At 51.1% G+C, this 18,514-nt stretch overlaps 5 protein-coding genes across 5 annotated transcripts; 2 read left to right on the forward strand and 3 right to left on the reverse strand.

Annotated features, from left to right (window-relative positions):
• Positions 1-357: 357 nt before the first annotated feature.
• On the reverse strand, positions 358-2,996 carry fos-1 (sensor histidine kinase/response regulator Fos-1/TcsA). Its single transcript, XM_032078527.1, has one exon. The coding sequence runs from the start codon at positions 2,901-2,903 to the stop codon at positions 777-779; it is 2,127 nt and encodes a 708-aa protein (XP_031947182.1). The 5' UTR covers positions 2,904-2,996; the 3' UTR covers positions 358-776.
• Positions 2,997-3,928: 932 nt separating this feature from the next.
• BDV37DRAFT_1112 (FAD-dependent oxidoreductase) lies at positions 3,929-5,765 on the reverse strand. The gene is made up of 3 exons (XM_032078376.1): positions 5,212-5,765; positions 4,757-5,154; positions 3,929-4,696 (listed from the first exon to the last, which is right to left on the reverse strand). Exons 1-3 carry the CDS (start codon positions 5,590-5,592, stop codon positions 4,411-4,413), a joined length of 1,065 nt encoding a protein of 354 aa, XP_031947183.1. The 5' UTR covers positions 5,593-5,765; the 3' UTR covers positions 3,929-4,410.
• A 709-nt stretch (positions 5,766-6,474) lies between these two features.
• On the forward strand, positions 6,475-9,590 carry optF (small oligopeptide transporter, OPT family). The gene is made up of 6 exons (XM_032078598.1): positions 6,475-6,879; positions 7,019-7,207; positions 7,265-8,592; positions 8,643-8,857; positions 8,907-9,176; positions 9,229-9,590. The coding sequence occupies exons 1-6, from the start codon at positions 6,826-6,828 to the stop codon at positions 9,426-9,428; spliced, it is 2,256 nt and encodes a 751-aa protein (XP_031947184.1). The 5' UTR covers positions 6,475-6,825; the 3' UTR covers positions 9,429-9,590.
• A 458-nt stretch (positions 9,591-10,048) lies between these two features.
• On the reverse strand, positions 10,049-13,738 carry BDV37DRAFT_267507 (guanine deaminase; the record flags this gene model as incomplete). The annotated part of the gene is made up of 3 exons (XM_032084043.1): positions 10,049-11,366; positions 11,661-12,378; positions 12,427-13,738. 3 exons carry the CDS (start codon positions 13,736-13,738, stop codon positions 10,049-10,051), a joined length of 3,348 nt encoding a protein of 1,115 aa, XP_031947185.1.
• A 779-nt stretch (positions 13,739-14,517) lies between these two features.
• On the forward strand, positions 14,518-16,457 carry BDV37DRAFT_1373 (CRAL-TRIO domain-containing protein). The gene is made up of 4 exons (XM_032078800.1): positions 14,518-15,473; positions 15,545-15,586; positions 15,642-15,741; positions 15,806-16,457. Exons 1-4 carry the CDS (start codon positions 14,724-14,726, stop codon positions 16,351-16,353), a joined length of 1,440 nt encoding a protein of 479 aa, XP_031947186.1. The 5' UTR covers positions 14,518-14,723; the 3' UTR covers positions 16,354-16,457.
• The last annotated feature ends 2,057 nt before the right edge of the window (positions 16,458-18,514 follow it).

An 18,514-nucleotide genomic window follows, 5' to 3' on the forward strand; every position in this document is an offset into this window, starting at 1 on the left:
GATTGAGGATCGAAGCCTCACTGGAAATCTGCTCAGCCCCTCCACCTTAGCTCGATATACTTGTGTTGTGTCTCACTCTCGCTTAGCCAATGAACAGGGCTGCCAGGATGGATGGACCATTTCGATTGCTCTGATGCAACTCCGCTAAATGTTGGACATAAATCGAAGAAACCCGAGATGGGGCACTGCATGTAGTTAAGCAGAGGTTCCTTCAATACAAGTCCTATCGACCCAGAAGCCTGGAGTTGGTAAAGCTTCCATCGCGCGCGACGTTGTGAGAAAAAATAGTGGAGCGTGATCCAATGTGTAATAAGGTAGGATTGATAGCATTGATATGGTAAACGGTACTACAGTAGTCCAAAACGACGCGTGCAATAATTGTCTCAGATGGATATATTTGGTTTCCGGTCAGTTCCGTCGGAAATAATTCGGCAGTGGAGACCTGAAACACAAAGCAGAGGGACTAAGAAGCCCTTCCGGGCTCCGTATTACGCCTTGTTTTGGGCAACAAGTGCCCCGTCTGTTAGACGATGGGACCCTGTCGCCAGGTGGGTATCACCAACACGGTCTCTCGAACCATCCACTCATCCAGCATTTAATTGGATCAGTACCACCAGCTCAAGTATACTGATGGGGCTAATGAGGGCCGGTGAGTTCACTGGCGAAGGCTGAGAGGGGGTCAAAATTGACGATAACCCTATGATCCACAAACCAGTGGTTCCTAAATGCTGGCGTATTCACGCCGTAGTTGAATATCTCGGTGAGGGACTCGGTCTTCATGTACCTAGCCATTTCCAAAGCACCTGTAAAAGGTGATTGCGATGCACAGGCTTTGCCAAATAGTCGTTCATGCCCTTGGCTAGATAGGTTTCAGCGTCGCCTTTCAAAGCATTGCCAGTGAGCGCAATGATAGGCACATCGATCTTCATACTCCGGATCTGAGATGTCGCCTCGAGACCATCTAGAACCGGCATGCTGATATCCATAAGTACTGCATTGTACGAGAGTGGCGTTTGTTTCACTAGCCTGACGGCCTCTGCGCCATCCCAGGCAGCATCAACCCGCTCGAACCCAAAACTCTGCAGGAGCTTGAGCATTACCATGTGGTTCACCAAGTTATCTTCCACGAGCAGAATATGTTTGCGGGGCGCGACCTCTCTCAGCTTTTTGATAAGATTTTCTGAGCTGTCAGCAGGGAGCACGCCAGAACTCTTGACTGGAACTCGCGTATCCGTCCGCCCCATTCTAGCCGTGAACCAGAATACACTACCCGGTCCGTCCGGATTCGGCCGATAGCCTACACTTCCATTCATAAGTTCCGCTAGGCTTTTGCAGATAGAGAGACCGAGCCCTGTCCCTTGGTATCTCCGTCTCGTCGAATCCGCAAACCGTGTGAATGGCGTGAACAAGGTGTTGAGCGCACTTCCAGGTACACCAACCCCCGAATCGACTACTTCCGTCGATATATTGTACATCGTTGGATCCTGGGCGTCTACGGCGAATGACGTAGATATTTTGACATCCCCCTTCTCTGTGAATTTGACCGCATTGCCGACAAGATTCTGGAGTACTTGGCGATATCGTAGAGGATCTCCACGCAGGGCTTGAGGAAAGTTGGGCGGAATGGAACAGCTGAGGGTGACGCCTGGTTTTAAACAAGATTTACAGTTTCGCGCAACTGCGCCCACGACGCTGGCAACCTCCACAATGTCCGATGTTAGGGAGAATGACCCTGAGGATAGCTTCGAGTAATCAAGGATATCGTTGATGATCTGTAGCAACACGGAAGTAGAATCCTCGATAATAGATGCATATTCACGTTGGTTGCTATCGAGCTCGGTGTCTGTCAGCATAGACAACGCAAGCCGCATGCCGTTCATTGGCGTCCGAATCTCATGACTCATGTTAGCCAAGAAGTCAGTCTTGAGTCTTGATGATTCTTCGAAAGCTGCGATCAGACGCCCCTCAGCCGCCTTCCGTTCTGTCAGATCACGCGTCACTTTCACGAATCCAACATGACGGCCAAACTCGTAAACAGGGGTGATCATAACGTTGGCCCAGAATCGAGAACCATCTTGACGGTAGCGCCAGCCTTCATCCTCCATCCTTCCATCCCGCAAACAAACCGCCAGGCCCCTCCCGGGTTTATCATTCCGCCGATCTTCGGGACTGTAAAACACTGAGAAGTGCTTACCGATGATCTCCGAGGCGCAATATCCCTTCATGATAGCAGCGCCGGGATTCCAAGTTGTAATGTTGCCACGGGTATCCAGCATGAAGATAGCATAGTCTTTAACGGTGTCCACCAATATTTTGTACGTTTCATTCACATATGCATGGTGTTTATCGTGGGTGTCTGAATGGTCTCTGGTGTCCTTATGCGCCTCAAAAATTATATATATCAATGCCCGGCCTTGATAGATTGGTGTAACCTGAAGTCGAAAGTACGACTTCTTATCACGGAGATGAACATCTTCAATCAACTGGATTTCTTTCGTCGAAATAGCCGCTCGTACCGCACCATATAAGGATGCAATATCCGGCACAGGGATTATGGAAGGGGAGATATCACATATGCAAGTATTGAGCAACGTATCCCTGGATTGACCCGAGAGGGCGAGGTGACTGTCGGACACTTCCACTATGGATAGGTTCGCGTCAACGACGATAGTCGGGATTGGGGTGTAGCGATAAATGCGACATAACGAGGCATCCTGCTGTGGGATGACATATTCGGCGTCTGAGGCGCAGTTGTCATTCGTCCGTAGCAATGGCTTCGGGTCGCCTTTGAGTTCGCTCAACACCATATCATTGTCTTCTGGTGGCGTCGTGATCAGCGGCAGGTTCACGGTTTGGGCGCGATCGTGCATGCTGAGATTGAGAAATCGATCTCTGAGAGACATCCCTGCTTCCCACAAGAAGCGTGGCGGAATAAGACTGGGCGAGCAAAAATATCCAAGGTGAGGGAAAGCTAGCACGCGGTTTGGGTTGATTCACCCGATCCGACACGATCTGGGGTTAACGTTGCGACCTCGTGAAACCCGTTCATACCAGTAAATTCACCCAAGAAAGCCGAAAGCCAGATCGGGATGGAAAAGAAAAGCGATCAGGATCTGAAACCTTCATGTTGGCTTTGGAACAGAGAGAAAATCTTCCTCATTAGGGGAGGCCGAGTTAAGGCAAAAGGCCAAACCACCGACGTCAACGGAAGGCGATCGACCATGCGCTTTCGTCCTCTAGTGGGCGGCCGACCAGCCCGGACTTGCGGGGCACGCGCCCAACCATCCAGTCACGTTGCTTCTGCTTGCATGCCAAAACCACCAATGTTTGCATTCCCTCCAACCTTAGTCCAACCGATTCCTGATTTCCTTCAGAACCGCGGATCCACCAGCGAGAATGCGATGGGGCCAAATCAAGGAATGGAACCACTGATTCTCCCTCGCTAGTTCAGGTTCTAGAATCCCACCGGCCTCTTTCCCTCTTTCCCAAAGCGATTATTCAGCCACGCTCAAATGCTGACAAGCAAAAGTACGTGTACAACGGTCACTCCTCTCGAGATCCAATTGTAACGTGGTCGTCAAGATGGTATTTTTAGATACCCCTGAAACCCTCATTCGCCCCCCGTAGAATGAACTATTCTTCGTGGCGGTCTGGCGGCGATCGTCTTCATCTCACCTCGTGGCATTGACTATCAATCCTTTCCCTTCGGCATGGACTTTCCAGTCTCTATGTAATCATGCTTCGACGTCATCGATTCGATAGTTGGAGATTTATTCACTGTGGGATCCACCCATGTAAAGCCTCATCAATATCAATAGTACTCCGGAGTTTCATGCCCTCGAGCATCGTGATAGGACGAACAGAAAGAAGGTTATCTTGAAACAAGAATCAGAGACGCTGTCCTTCCCCTTGCGGAAAGGATAGACGGATTCACAGGTACTAGTGACTAATGAAGTCCAGGGCCACAAATCAATTGTGTTTCCATAGTTCTTCTAGAAGTATGTCGCCCGTCAAAGGAGAAGTGAGGCCCTACCGTTACTAATAGTAGGATGGGTATCCACTGACCGAGAAGGCCTTATCTCGTGAAGGCCCCGTTCACCCGACAACCTGAGGCCACAGTTTCCATGTGGCCGTATGATAGACGACATAGCGAAAGAGGGATAGAAATTGGAATTGAAACTGAATAAATCAGCAAAGATGAAGAATAACAACGCTCATCTTGTATAATTAATGTCATTACTTATCATCAGCTGCCTGTGAAATTGGCAGACTACTTGCGATAATACTGGTATCATCATCATCCTGTCGCTAATGAGCAAAATGTAAACAACGTAACATCCAGTCCAGTTTGAAACAGCCCCCCTGCACAGATGCATCAGCTGACTCAATAAAAGAAATCAATGAGCCGTGCTACAGAATTACATTCTCCCGCTCAGCCGTTTCCACCATCTTTGCCAAAGCATCGGCCACACCGTATGAGAAGGCGTATCCACCCCCACCGAATCCATACGCGGATAGAACAATCCGGTTTCCCACTTTTTCGGATTCAAGGCGGAAACCGCCTTTCCTGGACGGGCGGATGCCAATGATGTGATCGAGCGCATCTTCGGGGGGATATTCCGGAACTATTTCGGGAGCAAGACGATGGGCGCGTGCAATCTCATCTCGGGCTATCTCCATATCCACTTCGGGAGACCTATTTATCAGTCAGTCTCTGGGCGAAAATGTTGTACCACAAGGCGATGAACAAACTTACAAGTTGTCGCTTTGCTTTACTCCACCCAGCACGACACCTTTCGACAATGGCCGGGGAATGACATAAGTATATTCCTTGCCGTTTCGGAAGTACATGGTCTGACAATTGTCGGTGCGCAAAAACACGTTTTGTCCACGTTCAGGAAAACACTTTTCATCCTGGACATCACTCAACGTTTTGCTCCCTATACCACTTGCATTGATGAAGATGCTCGATTCGGGAAACATTGTGTACAGCTCCTGAAGAGATTCGACCCGTTTCCGAATGAACTGACCGCCGAGCGCCTTGATTTGTTTTCCCAGGTATGGCATATGGCGTGTTGGGTCGGTGACGAGGGTATCGTATGCCCACCCACAGGAGAAATTAGGGGGGTATTCACCGGGTTCTAGGTCACGAAACTATCTCCACTGTCAGCAATGTAACGTCCCCCCTGTGAAACGACATAGCCGCCTCACCTTCGATACGACAGTCTTCCCCCAGATCGCAGAATTTTCGGTTGGGGGGTCTTCAAGATACTCGCGTGTGTCCACAATACAAACCCCTGACTCAGGGTCTTCCTGCGCCATCTTTAGCAGATGTCGATGGGTGATCGCTTGAAAGTATCGGTATTCAGGGCTAATGCCTCCAGCCGCATGCCATGCTGCTCCGGCCCAAGCAGACGCATAAAAGATACTCTGGTCTCCGGGAAGATACTCCGCTACCAAGACTACGGGGAATCCATTGAGGAGAAGTTGTCTTGCGGCAGCACATCCAATAATTCCGGCACCCAAGATGATGATGGGGCGTTGTGCGAAAGGCACATCGGAGATATCGACGGGGTGGCCAAGATCCCCCATATTGTCAGTGAAGAGATTCAGTGCGTACCGGCGGATTTGCCTTCCTTGGTGTACAATGGCGTAGACCACCTACACTAAGGTCTCCAGGGGGTTAAGACTTATGGTGGATGAAGTTTAGGAGAATCTTAAGAGGCGAAGTTGAAGGATAGATATGTCGACATATAAATCGTGGGGTAGCTGGATGTGAAGCCCTCAAGGGACCAAGATATTCATTGCTCTTATCATTCTACGAGCGCCACCATCTTTCTCTTATAAGGAACCGATGGAACAGCCATCTCTAGCGATGATCAGTTTGGGGTGTCGTTCTCGAATGGTTTGCTGGAGTCGGATAGAAGCGCTCAGATCCGATGGTCGGCTGTACCCGCTGGGAGCGGCGAGGGAGAACCACCCGACAAACAACGTCTACGCCAGATAGAGAAGTTTCACGCTCAATGTTCGCCAATAATATCAGGGTGATATTGTGTCCCAAGAGCGAAAAGGGTTTACAAGGGACTCGTCATCTTGTGGCATTATCAAAGCTCACAGGCTGATTTCTATCGTGGCATGACTGTAGGCGGTTCGTCCCGACGCACTATGGAACCTTCGGCGAATATTCGATGAGGAAAAAGACGGACTGAACCGCCCAGCCATACCCAAGGCGGTCGACCATCGATTCCTCCGATGCACATGTATTCTGACAAACATTTCATCGTCGTCGACTAAACTCAATGTAGAAAGCTAGACCGATGACGGTGAGGGAATACTTCACCGGATTATTTAACTTGCATTCAGTACCTATAAGAAGTCACCCAACGACATAGAAGGGGAATCAGAAAGAAAACCAGAAAAATTCGATAACGAATTCCAGGTGGATCCTCTCCACTCGGGTAGCAAAGATCTCCTCCTTTCTCAAACCATCGCCTTTTTTCGGGGATGACGAGGCCAGGGGTTGTCCGATCTGTATTTGTCGTATGGGCCGTTACCGGACACGTTAGTATTGATACCTGATCCTCACGGCTCAGAGCGAGAGTTTATTACTCAACCGGGTAGAGGAATAATAAAATTTAATAAAAGATTCGCGTGGGCTCGCCTGTCACGAGAGCCACTAAACCGCATCGAGGGCGAAGTCCACTCCACCTTCATTCAACCCCCCCTGTTAGACTGTTAGACAAGATCCTGGACCTTCATTGACTGGACCCAGCGCGAACAACCCTACTTTAAATCTGCTTACCAGCATAATACGTCCTTCGTATTATGGCGGACATCCCGCACCGGGACGAAAAGCCCCAGCAAAAGGAGTTCTTACAGGTGGGTTAGACTGACTTAGCTCGCCCACTGACCATCCTTCGCTTTCCACGTGGCGCACACCGTCTGCCCTGCAGATATTGGGCCAATCACTTCCTCCATACTCTGACCGTCAGTTCTTTTATCTAATGATCGTCGCTAGGAACCGTCGTTGGAGATCGATGGGAGCAACTACAGCATTCTAAGCGACCGCGATGCCGCCGAGATCCTCCCTTACAATGCCGATGATTCTCCCTTCCCAGAGGTTCGGGCGGTCGTTCGACCGGTGGACGATGTACATCTGCCGGTTAACACGGTTCGGATGTGGACGATTGGGGTGGTATTTACGATTGTACGTCAAGGGCGGAACAGCTGTGTTGCGGAGCGTGTAACGCTGACCTAGCCTTAGGTGGGGAGTGGATTGAATCAGTTCTTTAGTCTGAGGCAGCCCAGTGTAACCATCAGCGCGTTGGTTGCACAGCTGGTCGCATTTCCCGTTGGCTGTGCCTGGGCAAAATGGCTGCCATTGGGGTGGCTCAATCCGGACCGCCACTTCAACATCAAGGAGCATGCTTTGATCACCATCATGGCCAATGTCTCCTTCGGATCGGCCGCTGCGACGCAGATAATTGAGGCGATGGTGAAGTTCTATAACATGCCTTCGCAAGGGGGGTTCGAGATTCTACTGTGTATCACCACACAACTGTTCGGCTTTGGCTTGGCAGGCATGGCTTCGCGCTGGCTCGTGGGACCGGCGACAATGATTTGGCCGCAGGTTTTGTCGAATGCTGCGCTACTATCCACCTTACACTCGCGCGCCAACGCCGTCGCGGATGGCTGGTCGATAACGCGCCTCCGTTTCTTCATCTTTGTTTTCGCCGGCGGGGCAATCTGGTATTTTGCTCCAGGCTACCTTTTCACCGGTCTTAGCACGTTTAACTTTATCTGCTGGATCGTACCGACAAATGTTGTTGTCAATCAGCTCTTTGGCCAGACGACAGGGCTGGGCATGTCAATTCTAACCTTTGATTGGGCTCAGGTCGTCTATGCGAACCAAAGCCCGCTACTGGTCCCTTTCTGGGCAGGGCTTAACGTGATTGGATCATTTGCCTTGTTCTTCTGGTTAATTTGCCCCATTCTGTATTACACCAATACGTGGTATTCGGCTTATCTACCGATGTTGAATCCCAACACCTTCGACAATACAGGTAAACCTTACAACACCAGCCGTGTGATGAACCATGACGGCACAGTCAACGTGGAGGCGTACCGCGAGTACTCGCCCATGTTTCTTCCAGCGGGCTACGCAGTGACCTACGGCGTAGCATTTGCCAATCTCACGGGCATCTTCGTTCACATAGCCCTGTACCACGGGACGGACCTGTGGGAGCAATGGAAAGGACGGGATCAGAAGGATGTTCATTCACGGCTCATGGCCTCTTACAAAGATGTTCCTTGGTGGTGGTTTGCAGCTGTAACCATCCTAATGTTTGTGCTGAGCATTGTGACCAACGAGGTTTGGCATACGGGTCTTCCCGCGTGGGCGGTATTGCTGGCCTTTGTGCTGCCGATGATCTACTTTATCCCCGTTGGCATCATAAAGGCGGTGACGAACATTACCAGCAACCAGCTAAACCTTATCACGGAGTTTATTGGCGGTTACGCCTTCCTCGGACGCCCCGTTGCCAACATGGCATTCAAGTTTTATGGATATGTGGCAGTGTCTCAAGGACTAGAGTAAGCCATCCCGTTTCACCCCTGGAATCTGAGCGCACCTAACCGAACAGATTCGTGGCGGACATGAAATTAGCTCACTATCTTCACATCGCTCCCCGAACCTTATTCTTAGCCCAGGGATTGGCGACTCTGATTGGGGCCATCGTCCAGTGTGGCGTCACGGTGTTCATGATCACTCGAATTGACGGTATCTGCACGCCCAATGCCAATGGCGGATTCACTTGTCCCCATGGTAGAGTCACGTACTCATCCTCGTTAATCTGGGGTAGGCATTCGCCATCACGCGTGAAATGAACTTGATTAACAATATGTAGGAGCCCTCGGTCCCGGACGAAACTTTTCTCCCGGTCAAATCTACGGCCATCTCCTCTGGTTCTTCTTGGCTGGGCCCCTGGTCGTTCTTGTCACATATCTCATTGGTCGGCGCTGGAAGCAAGCCAACTACATCTCCTGGCCGGTAGCTTTTGGTGCCATGAGCCTTGTCCCACCGGCCACAGGGATCAGCTTTTCATCCTGGTGGATTGTCAATCTTATCTTCAATGGCTTGATTAAACGACGCAGGCCGGCCTGGTGGGCTAAATACAGTAAGTTGTCTCTCCCACGAGTACACCACTGCGTCGTTCTAACATAGTCTAGATTACGTTCTTTCAGCAGCACTTGACTGCGCTGTGGCCGTGGCCACCGTCATCATCTTCTTCTGCATCACCCTTCCAGCTGGTCCGCTACACTGGTGGGGCAATACCGTATCCGCGCGCACTGCGGACGGTAAAGGCACACCGTGGAAGGCGCTACCGGAATCAGGATACTTCGGTCCTGGCAAAGGAACATGGGAATAACTGTTTTCTGATATTTTTTGGTCGGCGCATTCATCTTCTCCATACAGGCCAGCAATACCCCTTTTCTATACGCTGGATACCTTTAAGCTTTGTTGGATATGGGTTTTGTGTGTGGCGTTTATATTTTCGGGCTGGCGTGGTCTAAGCATAGCATACGGTGCCACTTAATTGTAATTATTTAGACGAAACATAATACTTCATGGACCCTTTACAGTTCCATATGAACGGTTGTTGACAGTTGATGAGAATTGGAAAGTTCGTATCCCGATCCCGACATAGATATATATATATATGTATCAGCATGATTATCGATAGGCTCTGGTTCCTCTCAATAGCATATCCATAATGCAAATATCCTATGAAGAGAGACAATACATTGACTAAGTCGTGAATCCAATCGACAGATACCTAACGATGGGTAGCTATCAGAATTCGACTTGTCCCATTCCCGCAAAGAGAGACTACAGAGCCGAATTAGACAGACAACCATTTCTCTCAGAACTCAACACAGAACCTAACCGTGATACACCCTAAACCACCCCAGTACAGAGCCAACCTACCAACGAAGAATTACACAACAAAAGCAAAGAAAGAAAAAAAAAAAAAAAGAAAAGAACCGTCTAAACAGCCACCTTCACCTCTCTGCCCTGCACCCAAACCCTAACAATATTCCGATCATCGCCCGTCATAAGAAACTTCTCGAAACCACCCTCGAGGCCATCCGCCTCCTCCACCGGCGCCATAACACCTTCGGCGATGCCCGTCCGGACAAGACACGCATCAAACTCCAGTCCGGGCGCAAACCGCCCCACCCGATCCTCCAACCCAGCAACCCTGGCGCCCCCCAGTGTCGCCAGATAAAAGCTCTCGGCGATACTCAGCGGCGCATCCCTGCCCCCGGTCTCCGTCTGCTTCGCAACCGACACCATAAACGCCGCGCGCATCACATCCAGCATCGACGACGAGTACCCGCCGCCGCAGTCCGTGCCCAGGCCGACCTTGATCCCGCGCGAGAGATACTCGCGCACCGGCGCGATCATGAACTCATCCATGGTGGTGTTGGGGATGGGGCAGTGCGCGACGCCGCAGTCCAGCTCCTTGAGCCGGGGCAGCTCCTCGGGCTGGGGGTAGATGGCGTGGGCGAGGATCGTGCGGTTGGTGAGGAGGCCGTAGCTATCATACAGTTCGGTTTCGTTCTTGAACTGCGGGAAGAGGTCGCGGGTGAAGTTGACTTCACCGTGGGACTCGTTGAAGTGCGTTTGCACGGGGATGCCCGGGTTCTGTTTCACGAGGGCGCCCAGTTCGCGCAGGAGATGCTCGTCGCAGGTGATTGCGAACCGCGGCGTGATGACGGGGGTCACGAGCCCCGTGGCGTCGTCTAGCTCCTTCACTCTGGCGATGAAGTCGACGGTGTCGGCGACGGAGGAGTCCACGGACGCGTCAACGTACCAGTCCGGGGCGTGGCGGTTCATGTTGCATTTCCCGATCAGCGCGCGCTGGCCGATCGCGAGACATGTTTCGGCCAGGATCACCGACGCGTCCTTGTGCCGGCTGCCGTAGTAGCAGGCTGTTGTGATGCCTTGCTTGAGACTGCCCTGCACGGCGGCGCGGTACAGTTGCTTGGCGTACACGGGGTCGGCCAGTTTGGCTTCGTGCGCGAAGGTGATCTGCTCCAGCCAGGTGAGAAGCGGGATGCCGCGGCCGAGGCCGCGTTGGGACCATTGCGGCGCGTGCGTGTGGGTGTCGATGAAGCCCGGGATCAGAAATTCGGTGGCTGCGAGGGTGGTTACGGGGGTGGTGTCGGGGTTGTGGTTGGCTTGGGTGAGGAGGACTGGGATGTCGGGTGGGTTGGTGGAGGGGTGGAGGGACTGGATTTGGCCTGTTGCGGAGATGATGAGGAGGGTGTCGGGGAGGATTTCGAGGGTCTGGGGATCTTTGCTGTGGATTAGTGTGCCGTGGAGGGCTTGGGCGGTTTTAGTGGTGGTGGTGGTCATTGTGGTGTTGTGTGGGGGGTAGAGAGTGTTTCTTGGATGTTGGTTCTGAGGAGGTTAAGAAAGGACATGGTCTGATGTGATGTGAAGTAGTACTTTTTATTTATCAGAGGCGGGGTAATAATAGACAGTGATAAGCGGACGAATGATAATGGCATCTCGACTTCATTGCGTACGAATAAATTATGTACATCTTCACAGGGTATAAAAGGTCGCCATCTCTTCCTGAAACCAATCGTACGAATAGAACAATTCGTCGGCCAGCTGCGCATCGATCAGAGGCACATTTCCTGAGCCATCTACAAGGAGCACATCGTCCAAGGTGGCCGCCATCGGCACCGGCGGTGCCACCAGAACGTTTTGTTGCTGCAGCTGGGGTTGTAGCGGTGACTGACTCGGGGGTTGGCTGTGAATTTGTTCTTGTTGATATGCCAAGTGACTGAAGATGACTGTGCTATGATGGCGAAACGACTCCGCCAGGCGTTCCACCCCCGGCCGTCGCTTGCCGAACTCTTCCAGCACCACGACAACTGCCTGAATGGCCCGTCGCATCATCTGGTCGTTCGGCTGCCAGGCCGCTGGATGGCCATCCCGAACAGAAAGGAAATTCTGGTTGAGACACCACAAGATGGTGATCCCTGCGAAGTAGATCTGGCTCAGCGTCAGCCAGATCCATTTGAGCTTCCCGACGGAATAGCTGTCCCAATATGATCGGATCACTTGAATGCTGGCATCGCCGCAGCTCACAATGCTAGTCGCATCCGGCGTCGGATTTCGCGGGCTCGGTCGATGCATGAGAAGCAGAGTGGTCGCATAGAGATAATCGTAATAGCTGGTCGAATACAGAAGTGCGGGAGGGTACACGGGCGCATTCCGACGCCAGTCATCAAGCTCTTGCCGAAAGTGAAGGAGTGTAAGGGAAACTTCGGTGGGGGGAGGAGGAGGATGGTTGTTGTATACTTTAAAGGTTAGTCCAGACATATCATAATACCATTCGGCAAACCTACAGTAACGATAAATCCGCGAGAATATCCGGCGCAGTCGCACCACCTGCACTGGGATCGTCATGGCACTGGCCCCCGGCGCTTCGCTCCAGTCATCGTTGAATTCGCGCGGTAAGTGCACGCTAATATCTTCGTCCGCGATGCCCAACGGTCGGGCCAGTGTGCTGGCAACAAGTCGATCGAGATTGTATAGACTCCAGAACGCTCGCTTGGCCATTTCATCTTCCACCACACTGCCCGAATTCCGAGCTTTATGCAGACCGAGACTCGTCGCGAGACGGAGAGCGCTGCCCAGCACATGCCACACACTCGGGCCGTTCGTGGAAAACATTGTCCATAGAGCCAGGCTCAGTAAGGCCCGCACCGCCGACAGATCCTCGTTTTGTAACGACAGTGATAGTGTTTCCTGGCTCGCACGGTAGTACTCGTTCGCTTGTGTGCCTTCGGCATTACTGATCAGCATGGCGATAGCGATTGTGATGTGGTAGGTGTATAGCACGTCAGTTGATGGCACGTCACCAGTATATATGCGTCGTAACTGCGTAAAGAACTCATGACGATGGAGGAATGGGTATTGGTAGCCAATGCCGTCGAAGTACTGCGAGGCCACTCGTTCAGCATCCTCCAAAGAGGCCAAGCGGAGAACGCGCGGGGCAGATGCGACCGGGCGCGCAACGGATGGTCGTCGATTTTCCAGCTGATCTCGGAATATTTCGCCTACATTGGGCAGTTCTGCTCCGACCGCAGGAGAGTCAGCTGGGCTAGATGCTGAGACTGTCGCAGACGTCGTTGAACGGGAACCGTCCCGGCCCATTAACACAGTTGGTACCTGGTACCACCAGTCCAGATCTCCTTCCCCGTCCAGCGCACTCCCTGTTGGTCTGTCGGCTACGGAGAGGCCCGTCTTGCGTCGCAGAACGTCTTCTAGCCATCGTACACGGTTCTGAAGATTCTCAAGCTGATCTCGAGGGACGGAGGCACTGGCGACTTGGGGACCCGGGGGAGGAATCGTACATCGTACCCCGGCGCGAGTACACGCAGAACAGTTCGGATAGCGAAAATCACATTTCTTTTTCCGCTTGCGACAAAAGTCACACGCCGTTGAAACACGTTTGCTGCGATGGGGGTGGGATGTATGGGACTGGGTTTGCTGTGGCTGCAACGATGTCGGCGTCGTCAAGGAAGGGGGCTGAGAGAGCGGGGAGGTTTCAGGATGTTGTATGGGCGGTGGAGGCGTGGAAACATGCGATGAGAAGGAAGAATCAAGACGAAACTTGCCCAGCTGATGTCGAAACTCGGGGTCGCGGTTGGTCATACTGGAAGATGCAGCAAAGGCCAAGGGGGTCGGCGGCTCGAACCGCAGGCCATTCCGATGGTGGAGATGATGGCTTGGGGATGTCGTCCCGCTGCTTTAAAGGTCACCCATCCGCTAGTCCCGTTGAGGCTTGGTGTTTCCCCGTCACGCTGCCAAAACCGGCGCCGATCTTCTTTCTTTTGCCCTAAGCTCAAGCCACTCCAGAGCCCTGAGAGCCAGCCAGCCACGGCCCCAAATCGGTTGAGTTAATACCGTTCCTGTACGGTTGGACCACGCGGCGAATATTCAACTTTGAGATCGTCAACCCCGCTTTCCCCTTCTCCCCTGATTCCACGAGATATGACCTCCAGATGGAGTGGCCCATAGCCTCTCGCACTCCTGACCAGATTCGGCGGGAATCCATTATCTGGGGTTGGAGATTGAGCTGACTGAAACTCTCGTCCTGATTGGATACTTGGTCAAGTCCCATCGCCTAGGTTCAAATGCCACTATGCAGGACAACCAGATGGACATGAGCACGTCCCGCAGTAAGCATGGTGATGATATGCAGCCAACATTCTGTGCTTGTCCCATGATTTTTGCGACAAGGATGAACCTGGTCAATTGCTGAACCCCAACAAAACCTTTGAGACCAGGCGTCAATCGTAGCCCCAGCGGTTTGCAGATCGCCCCTGATATACCTCTTACCCCTCACGTTTACATACCGAGGGACAACACCCGGCCTCTTAGTCCCTTAACCTAAAGTAGCTGCAGAAAATCACATGTGGATCAGGAATCCACTGTCGATATACACTAAGCCAAGGGGTCTATTTAATATTTCAATTGGCACCACCCGGCGGAATTGACGAAAAGTCATTACGGACCGAGGATCATCGAGGGCGGCTATTGACTAAAGCCGTTGCACAGCCAAATACTAGTATAAGCCCTGACAACTACCCCTTCTCTTACCCAACATCGTCACCATACCACCGGAATACGACTGAAAATGAGCATCGCAACCATAGAAACGGGGTACGTGGGGAGCCTCACCCAAGACCAAGAAGAGAAACTCCTACAGCTATGGACGATTTTCCTGCGATCGTGCGATCCGGAGTTCTATCGCACAGAAACAAATCAGAGCCAGACTACCTCCACAACATCACCGAAACAGCGCAAGAAGTTCTTCTCGCTATCATGGTCGGAGGAACCAGCCAAATCCAACGACGCGCCTTCGGTGCCTGCCAAACTGCTTTCTGAGCTCGAAGCGATGAAGATGAGTGCACCGGAGATCAAGTTGATTCAGCAAGTTCTGCCCAAGCTCAAGCCGGACGAGCTTCGCTCGGCTTTCTTTGCCATGATGAAACAAGATCATCCAGACACGTTCCTTCTTCGATACTTACGTGCCGAGAAATGGGATGTCAGCAAAGGGTTTGTCAAGTTTGTATCGGCACTGGAGTGGTGGAGCAAGCAGCAACACGTGGAAGAGGAGGTAATCCGCAAGGGCGAGCTACATGCACTGCAGCAGTCGCAGAGCACCACTAGTAGCACTGATAAAAAGGATGGAGAGGGCTTTATGGCACAGTTGCACATCGGCAAGGGCTTTTTCCATGGCTCCGATAAATCCGGTCGTCCTATTTGTGTTGTAAGAGCCCGGACGCATAAGCCAGGTGCGCAGACTGAAAAGGCGCTCAATTCATATATTTTGTATAATATCGAGTTGATGCGACTGCTGCTTGTTCCTCCGGTTGAAACCATGGTAAGTACCCATTACGTGCGATTGAGCATGAGGAGGTATGGACTCGGCTAATTCGTGGACTGGATGAGTAGACACTAATCTTCGACTTGACAAACTTCGCTCTTTCAAATATGGTAAACTATTCTGATCCTTCGAGACACTGTGTTTCTTTTCGCTGACGATTCCCAGGAGTACGCTCCAGTCAAGTTCATCATCCAATGCTTCCAGGAGAACTATCCCGAATCGCTTGGATATATGCTCTTCTACAATGCCCCCTGGTTCTTCTCCGGTGCGTCCAATACAGCTTTCATCACCATCCTGCTACCCAGACCCATGCTAATACTTGTATTCAGGAATCTGGAAGGTCATCCGGGGTTGGCTTGACCCCGTTGTGGCCGCCAAAGTACATTTCGTGAACTCGGTTCAAGACTTGGAGCAATTTATCGATCGATCCCAGATTGTGACGGAGCTTGGCGGCGATGAAGACTGGACTTACGAATATGTAGAGCCTCAACAAGACGAGAATGCTCAACTTCAGGATACGGCCACCAGAGACTCCATCATGGCCCAGCACCAACAGATGGGAGAGGAACTCTTCGAAGCAACCTCGATGTGGCTTTCCGCCAAGAGCAAGGGGAATTTAGGTGATGTCTCACTGCAAAAGGATCGCAGGATGGATATCGCCCGGCGGTTGCGAGAGAATTATTGGAAACTGGATCCGTACGTCCGTTCCCGTACGCTTTTGGATCGCATTGGTGTGATCCAAGCCCATGGAAATATCGACTTTTATCCCGACAAAGGGGACCAGGGGAAGGGCAAGGAAGAAAATGAGAAGGATGCAAAGACGGTGGTTGATCAGGTTGAGTATGCAATGGAGGTACAGGTGGCAAGCGCAGCTTGATCAGTCAACATGCTCATTTGTTTCGGGATTTGTTATTATCACTAAGTTACTCTGAGCAAAGCGGTCCAAGAATCTAGAATAGAAAAGAACACAATGAAGTGAAATATCTCACACGATTTGTATAGCAGTAGCAATAGTAGATTTAAACCCATTCAGTAAGCCTTTCCACAGTTGCTATACCTGGGGTGTTGTATACTCTAAGCCGACGTTCGATCTAATGAGCTTCTGTTGTTCGTGATGGCTCTGTAAGCGGCCATTCAGGAAGGCATGCTTGGTAGAATACACCTCGCCCCGCGCCCCTGGCCCAGTTTGGAAGACTTTGTGAATATCGAGGGATACCTGGAAGCCTATGTAGTTGGCTGGCATCATTCCCTGCGACACTGCTCTTCAAACCTATAAAGATGCCACGCTCGTACCAGTGCTCGCCGCACTTTGGCACGGATCAACGTAGGTCTTGATTTACCCACCTCTGAAGAGTTTCTCCTAATTGCCGTACAATTTGTTTGCTTATGACTTGGGAAAGTGGGGAGGATCTGATAGACCGTCGTTTCCCGCGAGTTGGGTGGGTTTAGGACTACCCATGGTACCTTGAGTAGTCTATATGTTGGCTACCCGGTTCTGTCGGCTTTACATTGTGCTGCCCACTGTTTTTCGATTCCTCGGCGAATATCGCGCTTGCCTGCAGTGACTAGGAGGATCAGTGTCCGCCTCCTTCACAGGATCATCCGCCGCTTTTCATTCCCACGAGCCCCGATATGTGCTGGGATCCACCGGGCCATGATTAATTCCAGGTCAGACTTCCTGGTCTTGTCGTATATTGTTAGCCCGTGGCTACTCGGCCAGTATCTTTTATATCAACTTATTCAACTGCTCTAGTTTACCAGGCGCATAAGTTCAAGAATGGCGTAGATTATCTACAGATCTGACATATAGTGTCTCAATAAGTCAAACTTGTCTTCTAATTACCTACGCTATAATTCCGTACAGTTGTAGTATTGCCTGGCCTACTATAGCGTTGTCCTATATCTTCTTGTGTAGGCCTGGATCCAACAGATATTGAAAAAGGGTAGGTATATCTCAGGGTCTGCAATTCACCTTGCAAGGATATTGACCTGCATCCACGGGCTTAACTGATGCTAGTGAATGTTCTGAGCCATTTCTTTCTCTCTCTTTATCTCGCAAGCTAATGACAAGGACAAGTAAATAATATGGATGTGCATCACTCACTGACTCTGGGTATTTAAGAAGGGCTTTGTTTCTTGATTTCCTCATGCTTTGATCTGCGTTTACATCGTTCAACAGTACATTAAAGCCGCTTTTTATGTTAATTCTACTACCGCCGTGTCTTTTTATCCATTGTCAGTGCGCTTGGGATTCTCAAAATGTCGGCTGTGAGGTTCCAGATCCCTAAGACGGAGGAGGAATGGCAGACGGCTATCAGAGATGCAGATGCCCGGGACAGAAATGGGTCTTCAGGAATTGAACCTCATGTCAGGATCTCGGGCCAACAAAGTTTAGTTCCTACTTATACGCATTATGTGCAAGCTGTGCAAGCTGTGCAAGCTTGTGGACTTTGATCCAGCCCACTGGGGGTCTAAAGAGATTCGATGATGCAGAAGCAATGCTCTAGGCTACACCGGCGTTCCAGAAGTATCTCCAAAGTATCCAAGATGGGGCACCGGTTACGCTGAGGAACCCTGATGATTCTAGTCCTTTGGGAATCTTCGAGATCCCACGATGTCATTAATACTATATCTTAACTGGAAACGGTATAGATCTCAAGTTGTCTGCAGTTGATTCGGACAGAAAGAACGCGTGGTACGTTGTGCCCTTTTTCAACGAGATAATTGTGACCTTCGCAGCCATTAACTAACTATCTTCAAGCCATGTGTCTGAAGAATCCTGGTGTGTATTCGCAATGGGCCGCAACCTGTTATGCCTTTCAAGCACTAGGAGAGAAGGGTTTCCAGGCCTGCACTGATGGGGCTCTTTATCTATATGAAGAACCAGAGAAGGTATTTGCGCTTCTAGAGTGCAAGGCAAGACAGAGGAAAGATGCTCTCCCTCAGGGTCAGTATCAAGAGGCAGCCCAAATAGCGGTATGTATTTGCCAGAAAAATCATCCAGAGCCGGCAATGCCGGGACAGTATGTTTTTATGAA

The sequence above is a fragment of the Aspergillus pseudonomiae genome (assembly GCF_009193645.1).
Source record: "Aspergillus pseudonomiae strain CBS 119388 unplaced genomic scaffold BDV37scaffold_1, whole genome shotgun sequence".
In the NCBI taxonomy this organism is placed as follows: domain Eukaryota; kingdom Fungi; phylum Ascomycota; class Eurotiomycetes; order Eurotiales; family Aspergillaceae; genus Aspergillus; species Aspergillus pseudonomiae.

Bases quoted from the DNA above. Each gene is read 5' to 3' on its own strand.
- fos-1 (XM_032078527.1), bottom strand. From the start codon at position 2,903: ATGTCTCTCAGAGATCGATTTCTCAATCTCAGCATGCACGATCGCGCC.
- BDV37DRAFT_1112 (XM_032078376.1), bottom strand. From the start codon at position 5,592: ATGGGGGATCTTGGCCACCCCGTCGATATCTCCGATGTGCCTTTCGCA. The intron at 5,155-5,211 runs GTGAGGCGGCTA...CAGTGGAGATAG, and splicing joins GGAAGACTGTCGTATCGAAG to TTTCGTGACCTAGAACCCGG. The intron at 4,697-4,756 runs GTAAGTTTGTTC...ACTGATAAATAG, and splicing joins GTAAAGCAAAGCGACAACTT to GTCTCCCGAAGTGGATATGG.
- optF (XM_032078598.1), top strand. From the start codon at position 6,826: ATGGCGGACATCCCGCACCGGGACGAAAAGCCCCAGCAAAAGGAGTTC. The intron at 7,208-7,264 runs GTACGTCAAGGG...ACCTAGCCTTAG, and splicing joins TTGGGGTGGTATTTACGATT to GTGGGGAGTGGATTGAATCA. The intron at 8,593-8,642 runs GTAAGCCATCCC...CTAACCGAACAG, and splicing joins GCAGTGTCTCAAGGACTAGA to ATTCGTGGCGGACATGAAAT.
- BDV37DRAFT_1373 (XM_032078800.1), top strand. From the start codon at position 14,724: ATGAGCATCGCAACCATAGAAACGGGGTACGTGGGGAGCCTCACCCAA. The intron at 15,474-15,544 runs GTAAGTACCCAT...CTGGATGAGTAG, and splicing joins TTCCTCCGGTTGAAACCATG to ACACTAATCTTCGACTTGAC. The intron at 15,742-15,805 runs GTGCGTCCAATA...ACTTGTATTCAG, and splicing joins TGCCCCCTGGTTCTTCTCCG to GAATCTGGAAGGTCATCCGG.